The sequence below is a fragment of the Saimiri boliviensis genome, chromosome 1, assembly GCF_048565385.1.
Source record: "Saimiri boliviensis isolate mSaiBol1 chromosome 1, mSaiBol1.pri, whole genome shotgun sequence".
Taxonomy (NCBI): domain Eukaryota; kingdom Metazoa; phylum Chordata; class Mammalia; order Primates; family Cebidae; genus Saimiri; species Saimiri boliviensis.
Genome location: NC_133449.1, coordinates 126,499,533 through 126,522,968, shown reverse-complemented (window position 1 = coordinate 126,522,968; position 23,436 = coordinate 126,499,533). Strand labels below are relative to the sequence as shown.

General features: G+C 44.8%; 1 protein-coding gene across 1 annotated transcript in view; it reads left to right on the top strand.

Annotated features, from left to right (window-relative positions):
* Positions 1–4,050: 4,050 nt before the first annotated feature.
* Positions 4,051–23,436, top strand: part of SNRNP200 (small nuclear ribonucleoprotein U5 subunit 200) — a 32,862-nt gene continuing 13,476 nt past the window's right edge. Inside the window, exons 1-24 of the mRNA XM_003941262.3 lie at positions 4,051–4,205; positions 4,707–4,870; positions 7,450–7,621; positions 9,386–9,578; positions 10,048–10,103; positions 12,315–12,413; positions 12,781–12,933; positions 13,046–13,145; positions 13,333–13,469; positions 14,339–14,422; positions 14,523–14,696; positions 14,977–15,114; positions 15,359–15,514; positions 16,414–16,584; positions 18,130–18,323; positions 18,496–18,619; positions 19,711–19,860; positions 20,105–20,215; positions 20,788–20,919; positions 21,087–21,275; positions 21,607–21,804; positions 22,220–22,372; positions 22,483–22,563; positions 22,854–22,937. Of these exons, the coding sequence (XP_003941311.1) occupies positions 4,161–4,205; positions 4,707–4,870; positions 7,450–7,621; positions 9,386–9,578; positions 10,048–10,103; positions 12,315–12,413; positions 12,781–12,933; positions 13,046–13,145; positions 13,333–13,469; positions 14,339–14,422; positions 14,523–14,696; positions 14,977–15,114; positions 15,359–15,514; positions 16,414–16,584; positions 18,130–18,323; positions 18,496–18,619; positions 19,711–19,860; positions 20,105–20,215; positions 20,788–20,919; positions 21,087–21,275; positions 21,607–21,804; positions 22,220–22,372; positions 22,483–22,563; positions 22,854–22,937 (3,258 nt within the window). The 5' untranslated portion in view covers positions 4,051–4,160. The remainder of the gene's footprint in view (positions 4,206–4,706; positions 4,871–7,449; positions 7,622–9,385; positions 9,579–10,047; positions 10,104–12,314; positions 12,414–12,780; positions 12,934–13,045; positions 13,146–13,332; positions 13,470–14,338; positions 14,423–14,522; positions 14,697–14,976; positions 15,115–15,358; positions 15,515–16,413; positions 16,585–18,129; positions 18,324–18,495; positions 18,620–19,710; positions 19,861–20,104; positions 20,216–20,787; positions 20,920–21,086; positions 21,276–21,606; positions 21,805–22,219; positions 22,373–22,482; positions 22,564–22,853; positions 22,938–23,436) is intronic.

The following is a 23,436-nucleotide window of genomic DNA, read 5'->3' as shown; positions in this document are numbered from 1 at the left end:
CTATTGTGAGTAATGCTGCTATGGACATTTGTGTACAGATATTTTCATTGTACACAAATGTCTGGACATTGTGTACAGATGTTTTCAGTTCTCTTGGGTAGATTCTTAGGAGTAGAATCGCTGGGTCATACGGTACCTCTATGTTTAACTTTTTATTTTTTATTTTTAGAGGGGGGAGTCTTGCACTATCACCCAGCCTGGAGTGTAATGGCACGATCTCGGCTCACCACAACCTCCACCTCCCAAGTTCAAACGATTCTCCTGCTTCAGCCTCCCGAGTGGCTGGGATTCCAGGCATGTTACCACCATGTCCGGCTAATTTATATATATAAAAAATATATATTATTTATATACAAGTAAAATATTATTTAAGAAATATTTAAAATATTACTTAAAATAAATTTATATATTTTATTTATATATAAATAATATATGATATATATATCTATATAGAGAGAGATATTTAGTTAGTTTGAGATAGAGATTCACTTTTTTCACCCAGGCTGGAGTCCAATGACACGATATTGGCTCACTGCAACCTCCGCTTCCTGGGTTCAAGTGATTCTCCTGCCTCAGCCTCCCCAGTAGCTGGGACTACAGGCTCATGCCACCACGTCTGGCTAATTTTTGTATTGTTAGTAGAGACGGGGTTTCATTGTGTTGGCCAGGCTGGTCTTGAACTTCTGACCTTGTGATCCACCCGCCTTGGCCTCCCAAAGTACTGGGATTACAGACATGAGCCATCGTGCCTGGCCGTTGTGCATTTTTTCATGTGTTTATTGGCCACGTGTATATTTTCTCTGGAGAAATGTCTGTTCAAATCCTTTGCGCAGACCAGGAAAGCTGGCTTGGCCTGTAATCCCAACACTTGAAGGCTGAGGTGGGTGGATTGCTTGACCACAAGAGTTCGAGAGCAGTCTGGGCAACATGGCAAAACCCTGTGTTTACTAATAATACAAAAAAATTAGCTGGGTGTGGTATGTGCCTGTAGTCCCAGCTACTTGGGAGGCTGAGGTAGAAGGATCACCTGAGCCTGACAATCGTGCCACTGCACTCCAGCCTGAGCAACAGACTGAAATCCCCCATCTCAAAAAAAAAAAAAAAAAAAAGTAAAGTAAATTTATCTTTGCCTGTGGCTCCTTTAGGTCCTGGCTGACTGTCATTTTCCTGGGCCTCTCCTGCTTCCTGGAGACTTTTCTCTTCCTTTTTTTTTTTTTTTTTTTAAATAAAGATGGGGTTTTACCATGTTGGTCAGGCTGGTCTTGAACTCCTGACCTCAGGTGATCCGCCCGCCTTGGCCTCCAAGGTGCTTGGATTACAGGCGTGAACCACCGCGCCAGGTCTCTCTTCCCTTTCTATATCCCAGTCTAATCCCAGCTTCTCTTTCCTTTCTCATGTGGGGCACTGACTCTCTTTGACTTATCTTCACTATGACCCTTTGCCCCATTTTCAACAAGTTGGCCCAGGAAGTTTCCCTGAGCCCCTTCCCTAGAGTGAGGAAGCACGGCTGTCACTTTTTCACCTTTCTAATTAAAGAATTATTTTTATTTTTTGGAGGAAGAGTCTTGCTCTGTGGCTCAGGCTGGAGTACAGTGGTGGAATCCTAGCTCACTGCAGCCTTGAAGTCCTGGGGTCAAACAGTCCTCTTACCTCAGTCTTCAAAGTTGTTGGGACTACAGGCACACACTACCATGCCTGGCTACTTTTTATTTTTTGTAGAAACAAGGTCTCACTATGTTGCCCAAGCTAGTCTCAAACTCCTGGCCTCAAGCAGTCTTCTTTCTACAGACTCCTAAAGTGCTGGGATTATAGGCATGAGCTACCACATCCAGCCTGCTGTTTTCTTTTCTAAATCATAATTATTTTCTTCCTTATTGAATTAAAAAAATTTTTTTTTATTTTATAGAGAGATGGTTTCACCATGTTGGCCAGGCTGGTCTTGAACTCCTGACCTCAGGTGATCCACCCACCTCGGCCTTCCAAAGTGTTGGGGTTATAGGCATGAGCCACCGCGCCTGGCCTCCTTATTTACATTTTAGTGTGATGATTGTTCTGGGGCTGCTGTCTCCTCATGTAGAAAATAAGAGAACCAGACTACTCCAATTCTAAGGCTCCTTCCAGTTCTAACATTCTACGGAAACTTACAAGCCCCTCTAAATAACTAAATGCAGGATTTACATTTGGTAGAGCCTGCTTAGAGAGGAAAAGGAAAAATGGAGAAATTTTCCTTTTTTTCTTGATTCACAGGTTTGCCCACAGCCTGGCCGCATCTGTGAACATGAATGTTCCTTCTACAGAAATAGTGGAATCCCTGAAATACCTTTCAGATCCTTTTATGTCAGGTAGGTGGGCCACAGGATGATCATGGAGTAAAAGTCAGCCTTAAGGATTCAGATTTCAATAACCTTCCATGAACTCTCACCTTGAGTCAGGCACTTTGCTAGGTGCTTTTAAATGATTAATCACAATGGTCTTACCTTTTTTTTTTTTTTTTTTTTTGAGACAGAGTCTCACTGTGTTGCCCAGGCTGGAGAGCAGGGTTTGATCTCAGCTCACTGCAACCTCTGCCTCCTGGGTTCAAGTGATTCTCCTGCCTCAGCCTCCCAAGTAGCTGGGACTACAGGTGCCCATCACCATGCCCAGCTATTTTTAGTGGAGACGAGTTTCACTAAGTTGGCCAGGCTGGTCTCGGACTCCTGACCTCAAGTGATCCACTTGCTTCAGCCTCGCATAGTGATGGGATTACAGGTGTGAGCCACCGTGCCCAGTCAATTGCCTCAATTTTAAAGATGAGGAAAATGGTGCTCACTGAGAGGCCAAGTGGCTACTTCAAAGTCACACAGCCACTGAGGAACAGAGCTACCAAGGACTCTACTGTCCCTTGGGAAGATGAGTTTTACATATATATATATATATATATATATATGTATGTGTATATATAAAAACACCTGCCAAAGCAACAAACTCCATGCCTACAGGGACTGGGCAAGTGAAAAAGAAGAAGATGGGCAGGCATGAGAAATTAGGAGCAGTGGGAAGGACATGTCTATCCTCTGATCATCACCAGGCAAGCCATGCAGGAGTGTGGGTGTCATGTGACTGATTTTATAGTTTCGAAACTGATGGTGGGGGAAGCCAGATTTTGCATGAATGATCCCATTTTTTAAAGAAGGAGCCAACAGTGAGCCAAACACAATGCCACCACAGAACAAATCTGGCCTAGGAGACTGCTATTGAGAATGAACCCATCCTCCTGTTCATTCATCTTTTCAAAAGAAAACATGCTCTAAGTGAGGAGGGAGGCCACTTTCAGCCATAAGGTGCCATTCTACTGGCGAGAAGTGGTGGGGAGTGTGGTATAGGGAGGGCTTTGTAGCTGGGGAAGAGATTAAGTCATTGTCACCAAGGATTTGGCCTTGCCAGGAGGGCGGTACCTTCACCGGTTTCCCTGGGCGGTAAAGAGGGCCCTGCCATGGAATGTCACCGACAGCTGGGAGCGAATGGGGGGCCCGGCCCTGTTCGTTCAGCTGGGTGAGAATAAGGGTCTTGGGGGCACAGGTATAGGTGGGATTGGCAGGGGACAGTAGCTTTCTTTTTCAATTGCTCAACACAGAAGAAACCCAAAGCAAGCCACCAATCATTGAAACACACAAACACAGACACACACACAGGCGCGCGTCACCTTGCTCGCTTGGTGCTTTAGTTACCTCAAACGGAAATGGGGCTCTCCAGCCCCTCTTCCTGCCTACCTCATGGGGCTGTTGCCAGAGGAAGGAACCGGAAGAAAAGGCCTTGGGACAGAACAGGGGTTAAGCAGCCGTACATTTCGTTATGGATGTGAGGGGTACCGGGGGCTGGACCCTGGGTCCTTAAGCCAGGGAGCCGCCGGAACAAGAGAGCGGGAGTCTAAGGATCCGGGTACCCAGGTGCGCCAGCCCCACACCTTCCGCGCAGAGGGCTGCGAGGAAGCCGCGCGTACACCCAAGAGACACGCCTTGCACTTCCGGGGCGCAACCCGGAAGCGGAAGGGAGTTCGTTTCTTTCCTTCCCCAGTGCGTTTGTCCTGCGTCCTTCCGGCGCGACGGGAGCGAAGATTTGCGGCGGTCTGCCGCTTGCGGTGGGGAGTCGTGCAGCTCTGAAGCCTCTGAGTAGCCGCGGCCATGGCGGATGTAACCGCCCGTAGTTTGCAGTACGAGTACAAGGCTGTGAGTTTGGGCTTGAGGGAGGGTTCCGGGCTTGGGTGTCCAAAGGGGAGAGGGAGACTGAAAAAGGGAGTTTCAGTCTGAAGGCCTGCAGGAGGGCCACGAAAACGGAGGAGCAATGGAATCGGGGCGAAGGTGGGCTTATACGATGGCGTGAATAATCTACCGGGGTCTGGGGAGTACTAAGATCTCTCTAGGAGGGGTTTCTCGAGTCCCTTCAACGCTAAGCCTTCCACATGTCACTCCCAACCCACTCCAGATGTGGGTTATGATGGGCACTGTTACGAACAAGAATTGTGCAACTGATTCTACGGACCGTAAGACTTAGTCTACGCTGTGCCTCTGCACGGTGTTATACCATGCAACTCTTAAGGAAAGTTTCTTTTTATTACGATTAGTGATTATAAGCGGCTAGTTACGACTCTTCCATCAGCTGGGGTAACTGTGATAATAGGAATTGGCCCTGCCCATGTCAGAGCTTCAGTAATGTTTTGATCTTTTCAGAACTCGAATCTTGTGCTCCAAGCTGATCGCTCTCTCATTGACCGGACCCGCCGGGATGAACCCACAGGAGAGGTGCTGTCCCTGGTTGGGAAGCTGGAGGGCACCCGTATGGGAGACAAGGCTCAACGGACCAAACCGCAGATGCAGGAGGAAAGAAGAGCCAAGTGAGTGCCAAGGGTATACTGTTTTTTCCTTCAGATCCAAAGTTTTTTCCCTTTAGCATTCAAGCAGCATTTTTGCTGAAATGCTTGCTGTAAGATCAGTGGCATTAAAACAATTTAGTAAAGGTAAAAGCAGAACAGGAGATTTAAAGATTATTTGGCTTTAACAAATAAACTTAAAGTGGGAAATAACTTATTGGTACCTTTTTCTTACATATGTGTTTCTGGTCCATAGACAGATCTTAGTTTTCTTCAGCGTATTTTCAAGACCCTTGCTATTCCTATGTATCAGGAATTCTTTTTCTTTTTTTTTCCATTACTAGCTTCCTCCCCCTGCTTTTTCCCTTTGCTCTTGTCTACTTCCTACTTATTTTGTTATAAACTTAAACATCCATAGTATGAAAGACAGGTTTTTTCTTATTTTGCTTCCCTCCCCTCCATTTTTCTTTCTTTAAAACAAAAAAGATTTCTGGGCCAGGCATGGTGGCTCATGACTGTAATCCTAGCACTTTGGGAGACCGAGGTGAGAGGATCACCTGAGGTCAGATGTTCAAGACCAGCCTGAGCAACATGGAGAAACCCCATCTCTACTAACAATACAAAATTAGCTGGGTGTGTTAGTGCATGCCTGTAATCCCAACTACTTGGGAGGCTGAGGTAGGAGAATCACTTGAACCCAGGAGGTGGAGGTTGTGGTGAGCTGAGATGGCGCCATTGCACTCCAGCTTGGGCAACAAGAGTGGAAAAAAAAAAAAAAAAGATTTGGGAGGCCGAGGCAGGCAGATCACCTGAGGTCAGGAGTTTGAGACCAGCCTGACGAACCTGGAGAAACCCCGTCTCCACTAAAAATACAAAGCCGGGTGTGGTAGTGCGCCCCTGTAATCTGAGCTACTCGGGAAGCTGAGACAGGAGAATCGCTTGAACCCAGGAGGCAGAGATTGCAGTGAGCCAAGATCCAGCCACTGCACTCCAGCCTGGGCAACAAGAGCGAAAACTCTGTCTTAATAAAAAAATTAAATTAAAAAAAAAAAAGATAGCCGGGCGCGGTGGCTCAAGCCTGTAATCCCAGCGCTTTGGGAGGCTGAGGTGGGTGGATCACGAGGTCAAGAGATCGAGGCCATCCTGGTCAACATGGTGAAACCCCGTCTCTACTAAAAATACAAAAAGTTAGTTGGGCATGGTGGTGCGTGCCTGTAATCCCAGCTACTCAGGAGGCTGAGGCAGGAGAATTGCCTGAACCCAGGAGGCAGAGGTTGCGGTGAGCCGAGATCGCGCCATTGCACTCCAGCCTGGGTAACAAGAGTGAAACTCTGTCTCAAAAAAAAAAAAAAAAAAAAAAAAAAAAGATTTCTTGGGAATATATTTCAAAAATTACCTTTACCTCACCATTATCTTTTGACCCTGAATATCTTGGTGTCTTCCTCCCTTTCCTATGATGAAGTTTCCAAAATTCCTAGGCCTAGTTTGATTAAAGTAGTTATGTTTGAAATGAGTTAATACATTATCTCCACTTTGCGCTATATCTTCTTTTCCAGTTTTGTTGTAATTTGTTGACAGTCAATGACAGTAGATTCTGTTGGAGCTTGTTTCTCTAGCTGGTAAAGGAAAATGTGTCTGAGAGGTGAAAAACTAGTCAAAATCCTATTATATAATATTCTCATACACAGTATGAAGGTTGTTTTTGTTTGTTTGTTTTTTCTTTTGAGAGGGAATCTCACTCTGTCACCCAGGCTGGAGTGTATTGGCATGATCTCCTTTCACCACAACCTCTGCCTCCTGGGTTCAAGCGATTCTCCTGCCTCAGCCTCCTGAGTAGCTGGGATTACAGGTGCTTGCCACTGTGCTCAGCTAATTTTTGTATTTTTAGTAGAGATGGGGTTTTGCCATGTTGGCCAGGCTGGTCTTGAACTCCTGACCTTAGGTGATCCGCCCACCTTGGCCTCCCAAATTGTTAGGATTACAGGCATGAGCTACTGTACCTGGCCGAAGGGTTGTATTTTTAAAATGAGAAGCATCTCATTATAATGTTTAGTGCATCTAGTGAGAAGATGATAGGGAATTTTTCTTTCTGTCACTGTGTCCCATAAAGAAATACTTCTGGCTGGGCATGGTGGTTCACACCTGTAATCCTAGGACTTTGGGAGACTGAGGCAGGCTGGATCACCTGAGGTCAGGAGTTTGAGACCAGGCTAGCCAACATGGTGAAACCCTGTATCTACTAAAAGTACAAAAATTAGCTGGGCATGGTGGTGAGTGCCTGTAATTCCAGCCACCTACTTGGGAGACTGAGGCAGGAGAATCGCTTGAACCTGGGAGGTGGAGGTTGCAGTGAGCTGAGATTTCACCACTGTACTCCAGCATGGGCAAGAAGAGTGAGACTCCATCTTAAAAAAAAAAAAAAAAAAAAGAAAAGAAATACTCCTACAAGTGATTAAGGCCAAACAGGAATCATTTGCTGAGGCTGGGGTACCTGTTTTCAGTTATTAGCTTCTTGCCATGAAGCTGAGGAGGGTGGGTTTGATCCAGTCTTGCCTTGGGGAGGAAAGGTTCTGCCATTCAACATCACATTACGTGTCCATTAGACGAAGAAAGCGTGATGAGGACCGGCATGACATCAACAAGATGAAGGGTTATACTCTGCTGTCAGAGGGCATTGATGAGATGGTGGGCATCATCTATAAGCCCAAAACTAAGGAGACTCGGGAGACCTATGAGGTGCTACTCAGCTTCATCCAGGCTGCTCTTGGGGACCAGGTGAGTGTGATACTGTGAAATATATATTCATTCTTTATTTCATTTCCTGGCATACAGCTTCTAAAATCCTTGGAATCTTTGAAGTGGTAATATCTTTTGTATGCTGATGAGTTGACTGATGGCTGACAGCCCTTAGGTAACTTCAGAATGGAGGCTGGTCACTGAATGAATCATGCCTACGTAATGAAGCCTCCATAAAAACCCCAAAAGGACTAAGTTTAGAGAGTTCGGCTGCTCACGTGGAGGTTTCTGGTGGAGGTTTCTGGAGGGTGGTGCACCTGAGAGGGCCTGGCACACTAAACCCCTTCCCATATGCCTGCCCTGTGCGCCTCTTCCACTTGTTGTCCGTTGGTAGGCATCCTTTGTAATATGGCTTATGGTAAAAATAAGTGTTTTCCTGATCTGTTCTAGCAAATTAGTTGAACCCAAAAATGGGATCATGGAAACCTCAGTTTATAGCTGTTCAGTGAGAAGCACGCGTCAAACAACCTGTGCTTGTGATTGGCATCATAAAGTGGGAGACAGGCTTGTGGGACTGAGTCTTCAACCTGTGGGATCTGAAACTTTCTAGGTAATTAGTGTTGGAACTGAATTGAATTTGAAGACACCCAGCTTGTGTCCACTGCACTATTTTTGGATTGGTTGCTGGTGGGGAGGAATCGTCACAGAAGCCTTCTGTGTTAATTGTTGTGAGAGTATAGAAAAAAACTTGCTAGGCGCGGTGGCTCACGCCTATAATCCCAGTGCTTTGGGAGGCTGAGGCAGGTGGATCACGAGGTCAAGATCAAGACCATCCTGGTCAACAAGGTGAAACCCCATCTCTACTAAAAATACAAAAAATTAGTTGGTGGCACACGCCTGTAGTCCTAGCTACTCTGGAGGCTCAGGTAGGAGAATTGCTTGAACTCAGGAGGCGGAGGTTGTGGTGAGCTGAGACCGTGCCATTGCACTCCAGCCTGGGTAACAAGAGCGAAACTCCATCTCAAAAAAAAAAAAGAAAAAACTGAGTTTGTTTTATTTCTGTATTCTCAGAGTGAGGTGGCCAGAGGGTGGGACCATGTGTTAGAAAGGGAGAGGGTCACAGCTGGGAGACACCAGATGAACCTTGTCTCTGGATCCCCATGTGGGCCGTGCTGGTTTACAGAAGTGGCTTAATATTTACTGAGCACTCAATTTGTATGAAACAGGACATGTCTTCTTTTTTCCCTGTCACATAACTCCGTGAATAGGTGCTATTAACATCCATTTTCTATTTTACAGAAGAGAGATGTGAGGCAAGAATAGTTAAGTAATTTTCCCAAGTCACATAAGTAGTATTTGGCAGAGCCAAGATATGATCCAGGTAGTTTATCTCTAGAATCTGTGTTCCTAACCATTACACATGTGTGTGTGATTAGATTGGGGACCATTATGAGTCTGAGAAGCTCTGCTGAGGGGGATGCTAGAGGAAGTGAGGACAAAGATTTACAAAAGTGTGGCAGGCTAGAGCAAGTCTGCCAAGTGACTGCCACCTGGAAACATGGCAAGCTGTTCTGGAAGCCATGTCCTGTTTCTTGGGGCCATCTAGCTAATCTTTTTAAAAACAGATGAGTCTTCCTTTAGTTGTGGCATTTTAAATCAGCATTAATGAAAAAGGTCAGAGCCTAATTATGAGGCAGGTTTTGAAGAGGTGTGGCTCTTCACATGCTGCTGCCACATAAACCTAGTTGGTGATGTTCTGCCTGTCATTGTGCTCCATATTTGTTGGTTGTTTCTTGCCACCAGCCACGTGATATCCTTTGTGGGGCAGCTGATGAAGTTCTAGCTGTTCTAAAGAATGAAAAGCTTCGGGACAAGGAAAGACGAAAGGAGATTGACCTGCTGCTGGGTCAAACAGACGATACCAGATACCATGTGCTAGTGAACTTGGGCAAAAAGATCACAGACTATGGTGGAGACAAGGAAATCCAAAATATGGGTAAGTAAGCTCTTTATGCCCTGATCATGTTAACTGATTGTTGACCCCTAAACATGCATCTTCTAGCATTATTCATCTAAAAACCGTAGTGTCAGTGAGTTCTCATAATTAGTTTTGTGTTTTTTGAGGAGTTAAAATTGATGGACACCAGAATCCCTAGATTCCAGCAGCTGTTCCTTACTCTGAGACCCTTTATTGTGTAGAATAAGGGAGAAAATGTGGGCAGAGCCTTGGGGGCTCAAGTGTTTGAGCAAGCAGGGCTGGGCTGTCTTCAAGGCTGGCAGATTGGAGAAGGTCTTGGCAGTGGCAGCATAGGTGGCTCTCTCATGTTGATTATCTGAGTGTCTGTGTGTATCCTTAGCCCTTAGATCTTTCTTGAAGAGCGGTAGTTGGGGAGGACATTGGCACCAGAGTCCCTTGTTTTACTAGCTATTCACTTCCCTCTTTTTCTAATCCTTCATTTTTTCAGATGACAACATTGATGAAACATACGGTGTGAATGTGCAGTTTGAGTCAGATGAGGAGGTGAGTGATAAAGCAAATGGACCCAGTCCGTTCTTGTTTTTGAAGTTGTTTAAGGTAAAGGGACCCCTTCTAGTGTAAAGAAACTCCCTAGTCTAAACCAGATAAATTTCATCATGTTGTATGGGTTTCAGACTTAGGCATTATATGTTCCTTTGCTTTAAAAAAAAAAAAAGCCAGGCGCGGTGGCTCAAGCCTGTAATCCCAGCACTTTGGGAGGCCGAGGCAGGTGGATCACAAGGTCAAGAGATCGAGACCATCTTGGTCAACAAGGTGAAGGCCGGGCGTGGTGGCTCAAGCCTGTAATCCCAGCACTTTGGGAGGCCGAGGTGGGTGGATCACGAGGTCGAGAGATCGAGACCATCCTGGTCAACATGGTGAAACCCCGTCTCTACTGAAAATCTAAAAAATTAGCTGGGCATGGTGGCTCGTGCCTGTAATCCCAGCTACTCAGGAGGCTGAGGCAGGAGAATTGCCTGAACTCAGGAGGCGGAGGTTGCGGTGAGCCGAGATCGCGCCATTGCACTCCAGCCTGGGTAACAAGAGTGAAACTCCATCTCAAAAAAAAAAAAACAAGGTGAAACCCCGTCTCTACTAAAAATACAAAAAATTAGCTGGGCATGGTGGCGCGTGCCTGTAATCCCAGCTACTCAGGAGACTGAGACAGGAGAATTGCCTGAACCTAGGAGGCGGAGGTTGCGGTGAGCCGAGATCGTGCCATTGCACTCCAGCCTGGGTAACAAGAGTGAAACTCCACCTCAAAAAAAAAAAAAATGCCGTTATCGTTTAACTTTTCTGTAGCAAATTGAAACTAACAAATATAAAGTAATGTAATTATTTAAAATATACCAAGTGGATAAGCAAAAAGAAAGACAAAAGATAAAGTACAGTGAATACTTTCATTGAAAATGTATCTGCTCTTATTGTACTTCATTTTAATCTTATTGCTATAATTTCCTATTTTTCAGTACTGTGTCCCACTGTTTCAAAAGATTGCACATTTGCCACATTTGCCCTAGAGCATGGACATAGTTCATACATGGTGTTTCTTGTTTGTTTGTTTGTTTGTTTTTTGAGCACCGTTGCCTGGGCTGGAGTGCAATGGCACGACTCTGCTCACTGCAGTCTCCACCTCCTGGGTTCAAGCAGTTCTCCTACCTCAACCTCCCGAGTAGCTGGGATTACAGATGCCCACCACTATGCCCGGCTAATTTTTGTATTTTTAGTAGAGATGTGGTTTCACTATTTTGGCTAGGCTGTTCTCAAATTCCTGACCTCATGATCCACCTGCCTCGGCCTCCCAAAGTGCTGGGATTACAGGTGTGAGCCACCACACTGAGCCTATACATGGTTGTTTAAGTCACTGGGGTTAATACTTACCATCTAATAGAATTTCTTGAATATAACTAAATAGGAGTAACTGGGGTGCTTTGAAAAAATTATGGAGTGCCTTAGAGTTCTCAGTAGATTTGGCTCCTGAAAGAGAAAATGAAGCCTGGACTATATACTGGGGCTGGAAGAAGGGGTCGCACAGGGAGAGTCGGAGGAAAGCACTGGACTAGGAGCCAAGACTTCTGAATTTTAGTCCTGTATCTCGGCAGGTCATCTTGCCTCAGTTTCTCCTATAAAGTGAGGCAATTTCATTAGGTGATTGCTAGGCCTCTTCCTACAGTATAGTTAATAGGATTTGATGATTTTAAGTGGCAGTGAACTGCTTTGTATTTAACAGTTCATTCATGTAACAGTGCTCATTATTGAAGTACCTGCTTTGACTGTGACACTGTGCCAAATATGCGTACTGTGCAGTGTATGAGTGAATAGAGTGGTGAGCGGGCTAAGTGTGGTCTCTTCATTCCTAGTCACCATCTGCTTTCCCAGGCATGCCTCTGTATAGCTTTTCTCTCTTGCTAGCTATTTGCTGGTTTTGAATGTTGATTGTGTGTGTATCAGAGAGAGGCTATGATCCAGTTGATTGCCATTGTAGCAGCCTAAGGTAAGAAATAGAAAGTAGATGCATCTAATAAGTCTGTGCCAAGCAGCCATTCTATTGCATGTCCACTGGAATAAGGCTAACCTTGGTTCCAATAGGCTCTTCGTTTCACCCCAAAGCCATTTCTCTAACTATCAAGCTAATTTAGGGTGACTTAAAGGAGAGGTTCTGTGGTGATGCAGAATCAGCTCCAGATCATGGTTGAGTTGGGGCCATTTCCACAGGAAGGTGATGAAGATGTGTACGGGGAGGTTCGAGAGGAGGCATCTGATGATGACATGGAAGGGGACGAGGCTGTTGTACGCTGCACCCTCTCGGCTAATGTAAGTTCAGTTTGCTCTTTCTCATTGCTGCAAGGCCAGATTACTTCTGAGTGTTAGTACTTCTGCTTCATGCTTAGGTCCTATTACATTTACTGAGCCACGTTTTGCTAGAGTGACGTGTAATAAACACTTAATGTGTAGAGTTTCTTAAGATTTTGGTTGGTTTTCATCCTTCCCAAAGATGTATGTTGATAAAATCTTGGTCTGGTGTGCTTCTGAACTCAATATTCCAGAGAGTTTCCCCCTGGAAAGTCCTCACAAGAAGGTGGGCTTATAGGGTGGCAAGTAGAACTTGGATGCAGGGTGGTGGGAAAGTGATCGAAGCTGGCAGAGACCTAGTGAGCTAAATGCCTGCTTACTTACATAGCTCGTAGCCTCAGGTGAACTGATGAGTTCCAAGAAGAAGGATTTGCACCCTCGGGATATTGATGCATTTTGGCTACAGCGGCAGCTCAGTCGTTTCTATGATGATGCCATTGTGTCGCAGAAGAAGGCAGATGAAGTACTGGAGATTTTGAAGGTATGGCCAAGATAACAATAGTTATATGTTTAGTATGTCTTAGCACATGGGGACAACGTATAAAGTGGCAGATGGCTTTGTCCTTAATGGTGGTGTTACCTTCTCTCTGCAGACGGCCAGTGACGATCGGGAGTGTGAGAACCAGCTGGTACTGCTGCTTGGTTTCAACACCTTTGATTTCATTAAAGTGTTGCGGCAGCACAGGATGATGAGTGAGTATATGGTGGGCTCTTCCTGCCGAATAGGTACATATATGTGCATATGTGAGATAGAGATTCTGTTGTTTTCATAACTTTTGTGCTTGTTTCTTTTATTTTTCTTCTTTCTACCCTAAGGATGAAGGTTGATTTTTGCATTTCTTCCTCCTCACTATTCCTTTCTTCCTTTTGTTGTGGATAGTTTTATACTGTACCTTGCTGGCCAGTGCACAAAGTGAAGCTGAAAAAGAAAGGATCATGGGAAAGATGGAAGCTGACCCAGAGCTATCGAAGTTCCTCTACCAACTTCACGAAACAGAGAAGGAGGATCTGATCCGAGTAAGGATTGGGTTGGTTTATCTGTCTGATTTCTGAGCTAACAGTGGCTAGAAGATTGCAGCATGAAGCTAAATTCATAATGAAAGTGGAAGTTGGAAAAGTAATTTTTCTAAATTATTTGGGGTTTATCAGTACATACAGGTTAGAATCAGCACATCCACATTGGTTTGGTTGTGAGACCAGTGACCTGCTGCTTTCACCAGCACCATGGGGACCTTTATTGTTTATTTACATAGTAAATATGTGGTGTTTACTAAAATAGAGTAACAGAATACATGTGCTTGCTTAACAGAACCCACATTTCTACCCCTCAGGGGTAGCCCTCAGTACTTAATTATAGAATGTCTATTTCTGGGCTGGGCGTGGTGGCTCACGCCTATAATCCAAGCACTTTGGGAGGCCAAGGCAGGTGGATCACGAGGCCAAGAGATCGAGACCATCTTGGTCAAAAAGGTGAAACCCCGTCTCTACTAAAAATACAAAAATTAGCTGGGCATGGTGGTGCGTGCCTGTAATCCCAGCTACTCGGGAGGCTGAGGCAGGAGAATTGCTTGAACCCAGGAGGCGGAGGTTGCGGTGAGCCGAGATCGTGCCATTGCACTCCAGCCTGGGTAACAACAGCGAAACTCTGTCTCAAAAAAAAAAAAAAGAATGTCTATTTCTGGCATCCCTGTACTGCGCATTGTCCCTTTAAATGTGTTTGTTTGCTTTGATCATTCTGGTGGTCCCCAGGTAAAGTGTTGTCTTTCTGTTTGGAGACTTACTAGTCAGCACCTGTGACTCAAGTATGGCTAAGCAGGAACAGAAAAGGACAAGAATCTATGATTCTGATGAATTGTTTCTGTGATTTTTATCTTTCTCCACTACAGGAGGAAAGGTCGCGGAGAGAGCGAGTGCGACAGTCTCGAATGGACACAGATCTGGAAACCATGGATCTTGACCAGGGCGGAGAGGTAGGATCCAGGGCAATTTATTTCCCAGACCTTGGTGGTTGGAAAACTCGCTTGCTCAGCTTGCTCACCTCCTTTGCATTTTTGTCTTTCACGTTCCCAGGCACTAGCTCCACGACAGGTTCTGGACTTGGAGGACCTGGTTTTTACCCAAGGGAGCCACTTTATGGCCAATAAACGCTGTCAGCTTCCTGATGGATCTTTCCGTCGCCAGCGTAAGGGCTATGAAGAGGTGCATGTGCCTGCTCTGAAGCCCAAGCCCTTTGGCTCAGAAGAAGTAAGTGAATCACTTTCCTTAGTTCATCTCCTGGTTTGGATTTCAACCATTGGCCAGAATGTAGCCTTGTCTCTTAAATAGTTTATTTCAAGACTGAAAGCTGCAACAGAATTTTCCCATTCTGATTTTGAGCCTGGGGGACAATATTGATATCTGGACTGACCTTTAATGGAGAGTTAATGCAAAGAGATTGCCAGGGAACAAAACCATGGCAATCCCACAAAAACATCTGCTCAAGGATGCTGCCAACATGATATCAGTGGCACTTCTTTCCTTCTAGCAACTGCTTCCAGTGGAAAAGCTGCCAAAGTATGCCCAGGCTGGGTTTGAGGGCTTCAAAACATTGAATCGGATCCAGAGTAAACTCTACCGTGCTGCCCTTGAGACAGATGAGAATCTGCTGCTGTGTGCTCCTACTGTAAGCACCACCCCGCCTGCTTTTTTTCTTGTAGAATATGGTTTGGACTTTCTGTAGCAAGATTGTTTTTTTAATCTCCACCCCCACCCCCTAATTCTCTGTCCTTTGATGGAAGAGAGGTTAAATGGTAGGATAAAGTGCCCAGGACAAGCTCTATTCTCTGCTTGGGAAATAAGCCCATGGATGTTACAGCAGTGAGAATAACCAGGTGAACAGGCGTTCTCATCCCTGACCTCTTCCGTAGGGTGCCGGGAAGACCAACGTGGCCCTGATGTGTATGCTTCGAGAAATCGGGAAACACATAAACATGGATGGCACCATCAATGTGGATGACTTCAAGATTATCTACATTGCCCCCATGCGCTCCTTGGTGCAGGAGATGGTGGGCAGCTTTGGAAAGGTAAGAGAGTAGAACTTTCCTCTAGAGGATACTGGGCGCAGCTAACAAAGTGTTGTGAACAGGCCTGGACCTCACTGCTGCTTCTATTAGGGAATCTCTTGAATGCCTCCTGGGATTGTTTTTATTTTTTATTTTTCTCTCCCCACGTCCAAGGTGGAACTTAACCCAGGTATAGAGATTCTGAAGTAAGAATGTTCTGAGCCATCTCTTACAAGGATTAGTGTCTTTCTTTCATCCTCTCCATGGCAATTTTCTGTAGTTGGTATCATTTGTGTTATTGAAGTATTTACGAAACATTTCATGGATGTGGATGATAATAGACCTAGTGGTGTTATTCCAGGTCTTGTTATCTACACGTTTCCATTTCTTTCTCTTGTGTACAGAGTTCCTAGAGATCTTTTTTTTTTTTCTTTTTAAGACAGGGTTTCACTGTTGCCCAGGCTGGAGTGCAGTGGCGCAACTGTGGCTCACTGCAGCCTTTACCTCCCAGGCTCAAGTGGTCCTCTCACTTCAGCCTCCCTACTAGCTGGGATTATAAACATGTACTAACACATTGGCTAATTTTTATATTTTTATGTAGAGACAATATTTCACTGTGTTTCCCAGGATGGTCTAGAACTCCGGGGCTTAGGCAATCTGCCTGCATTGGCCTCTGAAAGTGCTGATATTACAGGTGTGAGCACCCGTGCCTGGCCCTCAGAGATCTTTTGTCCTCTTTATTTGCCTCAGTGAAATTTGGATTTGTTTGAGGGAGATATGCTTATAAGGTCTGATTTGCCTCGTATTCGTTCACCTAATGGGTACCTGCTCCCAATGTCCTACACTCCAACTGCCCAAACAGAAAGCGTGGTGTCCAGGCCCCTTCAAACACTCCTTCTGATGTAGTTTTCCTTCCCTAGCGCCTGGCCACTTATGGCATCACTGTTGCTGAACTGACAGGAGACCACCAGCTGTGCAAGGAAGAGATCAGCGCCACTCAGATCATTGTCTGCACCCCCGAAAAGTGGGACATCATCACCCGCAAGGGTGGTGAGCGCACCTACACCCAGCTGGTGCGCCTCATCATTCTGGTGAGTCAGGAGCACTCATAGAACATAGAAGCTAGTTGTAGTCAAGGAGGATTTGCTGGGTTTTCAGGTGAAATGTTTCTTAGGTGTCTTTTTCTGTAGGCACTAGGCTTTGTAATGATAACTGTTGTCAGCTTGTGTTTGCCATGTTATTCTTTATCTATTTTTTTATGTTTGAAATATTTTACACTTCATCTTAGCCCAAAGGCCGAGAAGCAGTGTCTGAAATATTTTGAAACAAACATAAACAGATAGAAAAAAACCATCATATCCAACATCATGAAGGGCTTTATAAATAAAAGAATCTATTCTCTGAAGGAATGAGTAAGGAATCAGGATATTGTATTTCAAATACACAGAAGCTTCTGGATATTAGTGACTAAGTCTGAGTGTAGTTTAAGTTGTCTGGGAAAGCAAGAAAGGAGCTTCACATGTTGGTTTTCAGTGTTCTGGAACGGGTCGACAGTCTGTGGCTACTGGTTTTATTCCGTTGGAACATAGTTATACCCATTTTTGTATGTATTGTTTACAGCTGTTTTTGTATTGCATTAGCAGAACTGAATATTTGCAATAGGGGCTTCGTGGTTTAAAGCCTGAAATATTGAATATCTGAGTTTTTTTTCAGATGGAGTTTTACTCTTGTTGCTCTGGCTGGAGTGCAATGGTGCCATCTCGGCTTATTGCAGCCTCTGCCTCCCGGGTTCAAGTGATTCTCCTTCCTTGGCCTCCTGAGTAGCTAGGATTACAGGTGCCCACCACCATGCCCAGCTCATTTTTTCTATTTTATTAGAGACGGGGTTTCTCCTTGTTGGTCAGGCTGGTCTCAAACTCCTGGCCTCAGTTGATCCACCCATCTCAGCCTCCCTAAGTGCTGAGATTATAGGTGTGAACCACTGTGCCCAGCATTTTTTTTTCTTTTGAGACAGAACTATCTGGCTTTAAAAAAAACGTTTGCTGGCCCCTACATTAGAGCTTTGCTACTTGAAGCCTGATTCATGGTGGGGGTTGTAGTAGTGGTAGCATGGAATAGGAGCTTATTAGAAATGCAGGATTTATGGCCTTACCCCACACCTGTTGAGTACAATCTGCATTTTAACAACATCCCCTGGCTTTGGTATACTTAACAAAATTTGAGAAGCACTGCTTTAGACTATGCGAACTCATCATTTGATGCATGATAGCTTTTGTTCTTGGGAACTATAACTGCCAGAGGTGAAGCTTCTGATTTGATTAAATCATATTTATATCCTTTTTCATGAAGAAGTTTATCTTAAAGTAAAAGAATAAACTCATTTACCTGAGTTTTAGAATTTCTTGTTATAAAGTATTTCACTGAACTCTATCAAAGCAACTCATGGTCAGAGTCTGCTACTTTCTGGAGTATTTCATGGTAAATATTGTCTCCATCCTTTCGGTGTTTCTGGCTTAGGATCCCTTGTCTTTTTTGTTAGGCATATTAGGTTGTATGCCTACAGTATGAGATAATTCCAGGAAAATGGGTGATGTATCTCCAGTGCTAGACGTAATCGGTGTCCTCCAATTCCGTAGGATGAGATCCATCTTCTCCACGATGACAGAGGCCCTGTCTTAGAAGCTTTGGTGGCCAGGGCCATCCGAAACATTGAGATGACCCAAGAGGATGTGCGACTCATTGGTCTCAGCGCCACCCTACCCAACTATGAAGATGTGGCCACCTTTCTACGTGTTGACCCTGCCAAGGGTCTCTTCTACTTTGACAACAGGTATGAGAAAAGACTGGGAGAAGTTCTGCCAAGGTGACCATCCTGCTTTCCTTCCCCTTTTCCAAGGGGAATCAAAAAGGAGAAATGTTGCTTTTGGGGCAATGAAAAGGACTGTTTATTCCCTCAGTATTTTGTGCCAGAAACCTCATTTGTCTAACTGTTGAACATCTAGCTTCCGTCCAGTGCCTCTGGAACAGACGTATGTGGGCATCACAGAGAAAAAAGCTATCAAGCGTTTCCAGATCATGAATGAAATAGTCTATGAGAAAATCATGGAACATGCTGGAAAAAATCAGGTTTGCCCTTGGTTTGTTGTTACTCTTGAATTCTATTCTTTTGAATGTTTGATTTACCAATAATTTGGCAAGATTGACAGAAATCAAAAGAGAGAAGACAACATAAATCACCAATATCAGTTATGAAATGAGATATTACTATAGAACCTATACGCATTGAAAGGATAATAGGGGAATACTATAAGTAATTTTATGCTCATTACTTTAAAAATTCAGAAGAAATGAACCAGTTCTCCAACAACTACCAGTTAACTACCAAAACTCAGTGCAGATGAAATACATAACCTGAAGAGTTCCACAGCCATTAGAGAGGTTGGATTGAGAATTAATGCCCCCACAACCTCCAGAAGCAGCCTCCAGTCCCAGATAATCGTTCTGTCTGTTCACATTATCCCGGGTCCTTACGTAAAAGACTTGGGGTAGTTTACACTAAAAATACAAGACAATAAAAGTAAGAGGAAAACAAAAAACTAGTGAAGAGGGCATTTTACTAGGACAGTGTGATAGAATTTTCAAATTAAAGTTGAGTTGAGCAATGTTAACTGAGACAAAAAATAAGGAAAAGTGACTGGTTTTGTATTTCTTTTTTCTGATGAAAAGAAGCACATGAATTTATATGAAAAGACAGATCTTTTCTTGGAACTAATGGTGTAGGAAATGAAGACTTTATTTCCTACACCATTGTAAGACTTATTTCCTAAGTCCTTTTATAAATAATATAATATTTTAGCTGCTATTTTGCAGGCACGTTTTCATTCATCTTTGACTTACAAGTTCAGAGCTTAGGTGCTTAAACATAAATTCTGAGTTGAGAGGCCTAAATTTGCATAGTCTGTTTAAACTTGCTGTTTAAGATAAGGTGTTGGAGTTAGTTTAATTTCCCAGCTCCAGGACTGTGAACTTGGTGGGTGCATTCCCTTAGAGTCTTTCCAGCCCTGTTTAGGCTTCCCCTGAGCCTGCATACATTCCTGCCCTTGCTCCTCTCTAGGACCTTGGCTTCTGGTGCTGATGGTGCAACCTCTGGTTACTGCCACAGATGCCCTGGGGCTGTGAGTATCTCGTGATCTTGGTCAACTGTGGCCTCTCCTCAGGTGCTGGTGTTTGTCCACTCCCGGAAGGAGACTGGAAAGACGGCCAGGGCCATCCGGGACATGTGCCTAGAGAAGGACACTCTGGGTCTGTTTCTGAGGGAGGGCTCAGCCTCCACCGAAGTCCTGCGAACAGAAGCTGAGCAGTGCAAGGTGAGGAGGGCCTGGCTGGGTTTCTTCATTCCTACTGGCAGTTGTGTCCATCAGAGGCCTCAGAGGCAGCTGTGTCCATCTAGGACTGTACTGTGATGCTTTTGTTTGCCATGGGTTAAGGTTGATTGTCTGGATGTGGTTATGTGGATTAGTTAAGGGGCAGGGTCTCACAGGAGGAGATTTCCTTACTCCTTGGTAAGTCCTACAGGAAGGCTCACCTCATCCCGTGTTCTTTCTTCCACAGAACCTAGAGCTGAAGGATCTTCTGCCTTATGGCTTTGCTATTCATCACGCAGGCATGACCAGGGTTGACCGAACACTTGTGGAGGATCTTTTTGCTGATAAACATATTCAGGTGAGTGGGGGGCAAAGCTTTTGGAGGAGCAGGTGAGACATACTTCAGAAGACTGGCAATGTAAAAGGTTGTGCCATGTTTGTTCCTGGTACTTTATTGCCTCTGTCCCAGCTAGCCCAGGTCAGAGGGTTGTGGATACAATAAATAGAACCTTATGCCACTCTCCCAACTCTTCACACCTGAGTGAGAGATGAGTGAGTTTAGGACCACAGTAAAGCAAGCACTTTGGTGACTTCAGATAGCTTTAAATAGTGCCTCATGGAGGCATGCATGGCCTTGTCATTCCCTCTTTACAGATAGCCTGTTTTACCTTTTCTAGTAACTTTAAGGTTGTTTAATACAAGTCTGCCCTTGTGCCTCTGGAACCTTGTAATGTTCATTCCTGAATAGATGAGGAACCCCAGGAAACCTTTCCTCTTTATTCTGGTGGCACATTAACAAGTACTGGGGCCCCTCCTCTTCCCCACCTAGTCCTGATAGAAGCTCTGAGGCCAACTGCCTAGAGAAGTCAGGGATATTAACCCCCTAGTGGTAATGTCTGTTTTCCTCATTACCTTGTTTTGCCTCTGTAGGTTTTAGTTTCCACAGCAACTCTAGCTTGGGGTGTGAATCTCCCTGCACATACAGTCATCATCAAAGGCACCCAGGTGTACAGTCCAGAGAAGGGGCGTTGGACAGAACTGGGAGCACTGGACATTCTGCAGGTATAGAGCCTTTGAGTTGATTCTCAGTGGGGATCAGTATCCTTGCCTGAAATGCAGGAATGCTGGAAAGCTGGCAGATTAGAGGCCTAGTTCTGTAATATAGATCCCTGGATCAAAATCAGATATTCTCTTGCCATAACATTCTTGGTTTGCTCTCTCTGATCTAGATGCTGGGACGTGCCGGACGACCCCAGTACGACACCAAGGGCGAAGGCATACTCATCACATCTCATGGGGAGCTACAGTACTACCTGTCCCTCCTCAATCAACAACTTCCTATTGAAAGCCAGATGGTTTCAAAGCTTCCTGACATGCTCAATGCAGAAATTGTGCTGGGGAATGTCCAGAATGCCAAGGTAGGGGAGGGCTCTGCCCAAGACACTTTGTGCCTTCCCCGCAGACACCAAGGCACCAGGAGTGGGTTGGTCCCTATTGTGCTATGGGCCAGCAGTATCCAAGGCCCTCCATCCTTGCACCCGCATCTTGGGTCTGGCAGATAGTTTCCCTTATTACTAACATCTTTGAAGACGCTTAGATCTATTTAGTAATGAAATGTTAAAACCATTCAGGATATGATATAATATGCATCCTTGTAGTTGGGAATTAATTTCTAAGCAATTAATGGAAGCCTTTCATTTGGACATCAAGAGTTTCTCCATGCTAAGAACCATGAGCTGTGTCTTGTAGGATGCAGTGAACTGGCTGGGCTATGCCTACCTGTATATCCGAATGCTGCGATCCCCAACCCTCTATGGCATCTCTCATGATGACCTCAAGGGAGATCCCCTGCTGGACCAGCGCCGACTAGATTTGGTTCACACGGCTGCTCTGATGCTGGACAAGAACAATCTGGTCAAGTACGACAAGAAGACAGGCAACTTCCAGGTATGTGGTGGGTGAGGGTTTTGAGGGAAAGGTCTCAGCAAAAGTCAACCCAGGAGAAAATTTTTCAGATTGCTCTCTTTGTGTGAGTACTGCCTATCTAATCGCCTGTTGCCTAGAACAGTGGAAAAATGGGTAGCTTTCCCCATAACTTGGGGTGGATAATTTAACTGTCTTGTCTGTGCAGATGCTATGGGTCAGCTTATTGTGCCATTTTTTTTTCATGTACCTGGGCCTGGCATTTGTATTGCTGTGAATTCATCCAATTGTCTGTAAGGTAGATAACCTATAGGACATTGAGTTACATACTTTACAAAAAAATTGCACAAAAAACCTATAGGACAATAACTTACGGTCCACAGTTAGAGGTTGGAGCTCATTAATAGTCAGCACTAGATTGAGTCTACCTTCTCTCCAGGTGACAGAACTGGGCCGTATAGCCAGCCACTACTACATCACCAATGATACAGTGCAGACCTACAACCAGCTGCTGAAGCCCACCCTCAGTGAGATTGAGCTTTTCAGAGTCTTCTCATTGTCCTCTGAGTTCAAAAACATCACTGTGAGAGAGGTGAGCCTATGCAGCGTGCTGGGGGCAGGGCGTTGGTGCTCACCAAGTCACTGAATGGTTTCCCTTCTCGGCTACTGGGCTTTCCCTTGACGTTTTCCTCCTTATGGCAGGAGGAGAAGCTAGAGCTACAGAAGTTGCTAGAGAGGGTGCCTATCCCTGTAAAGGAGAGCATCGAGGAACCCAGCGCAAAGGTGAGCTCCTCTTCTCTTTGCTTTGATCAGGATGAACATTATGTAGTTTTCATAATCTTCTAAAAGATGAACCTCGAATTTGAGTTCATGTGTGGTACCCTTCTCAGTTCTCCTAGTTTTTGCAGCTTTCTTACATGTTCTTTTTATATGAAATATCAATTATTTAGTATTTGGAAGTCAAGAGCTGTAGAAGATCTCACCTGGCATGAATGCTCAGAGCAGAAATGTAATTCCCTTTCTTGGACTGTTCAGTGATTGGTCTCCTGCTGGCTGATTTTGCTTCTTTCCAGATCAATGTTCTTCTGCAAGCCTTCATCTCACAGCTGAAATTGGAGGGCTTTGCGCTGATGGCCGACATGGTGTATGTCACACAGGTGAGGGCAGAGTTTTATGGAAGCTGTGAGAAGGGGCCTGAACAGTTCAATCCTTGTGTGCTATATGCAATCTGGGGAAAGGAGGCCTGACCCTAGTGAGATGGGAGGAGTGCTTAGTTCTGCTCTTGGTAGTTGGTTGGTTGGTGCATGTATGGTACAGTCACTCTGTAGTACCCATCTTGAGCACATGAGAAAGGTAAGGCCTTAAGAGGGAATGTTTTGAGGCTCCACAGCCCTCAGAGAGACAGGAAGAGTCACAGGACACAGTGTCTGCTTCCCAACAGAGAAGTGATGTTCCATTGTGGCTGCAGAACTCATAAATAAATCCAGAAATGACACAGGGTTTTATTAGCCACTCTTCATCTTTACCTCTAAGAACAGGTCACTGGTACCCTTAACTCTTCCTGGAACTCTAAATGCTAAATGAGTCAAAAGCTCTAAAATCATGCAGTGAATGTTAGGTTAAAATGTTGTGCAGTGACCTTGAGCAGCACTTTTC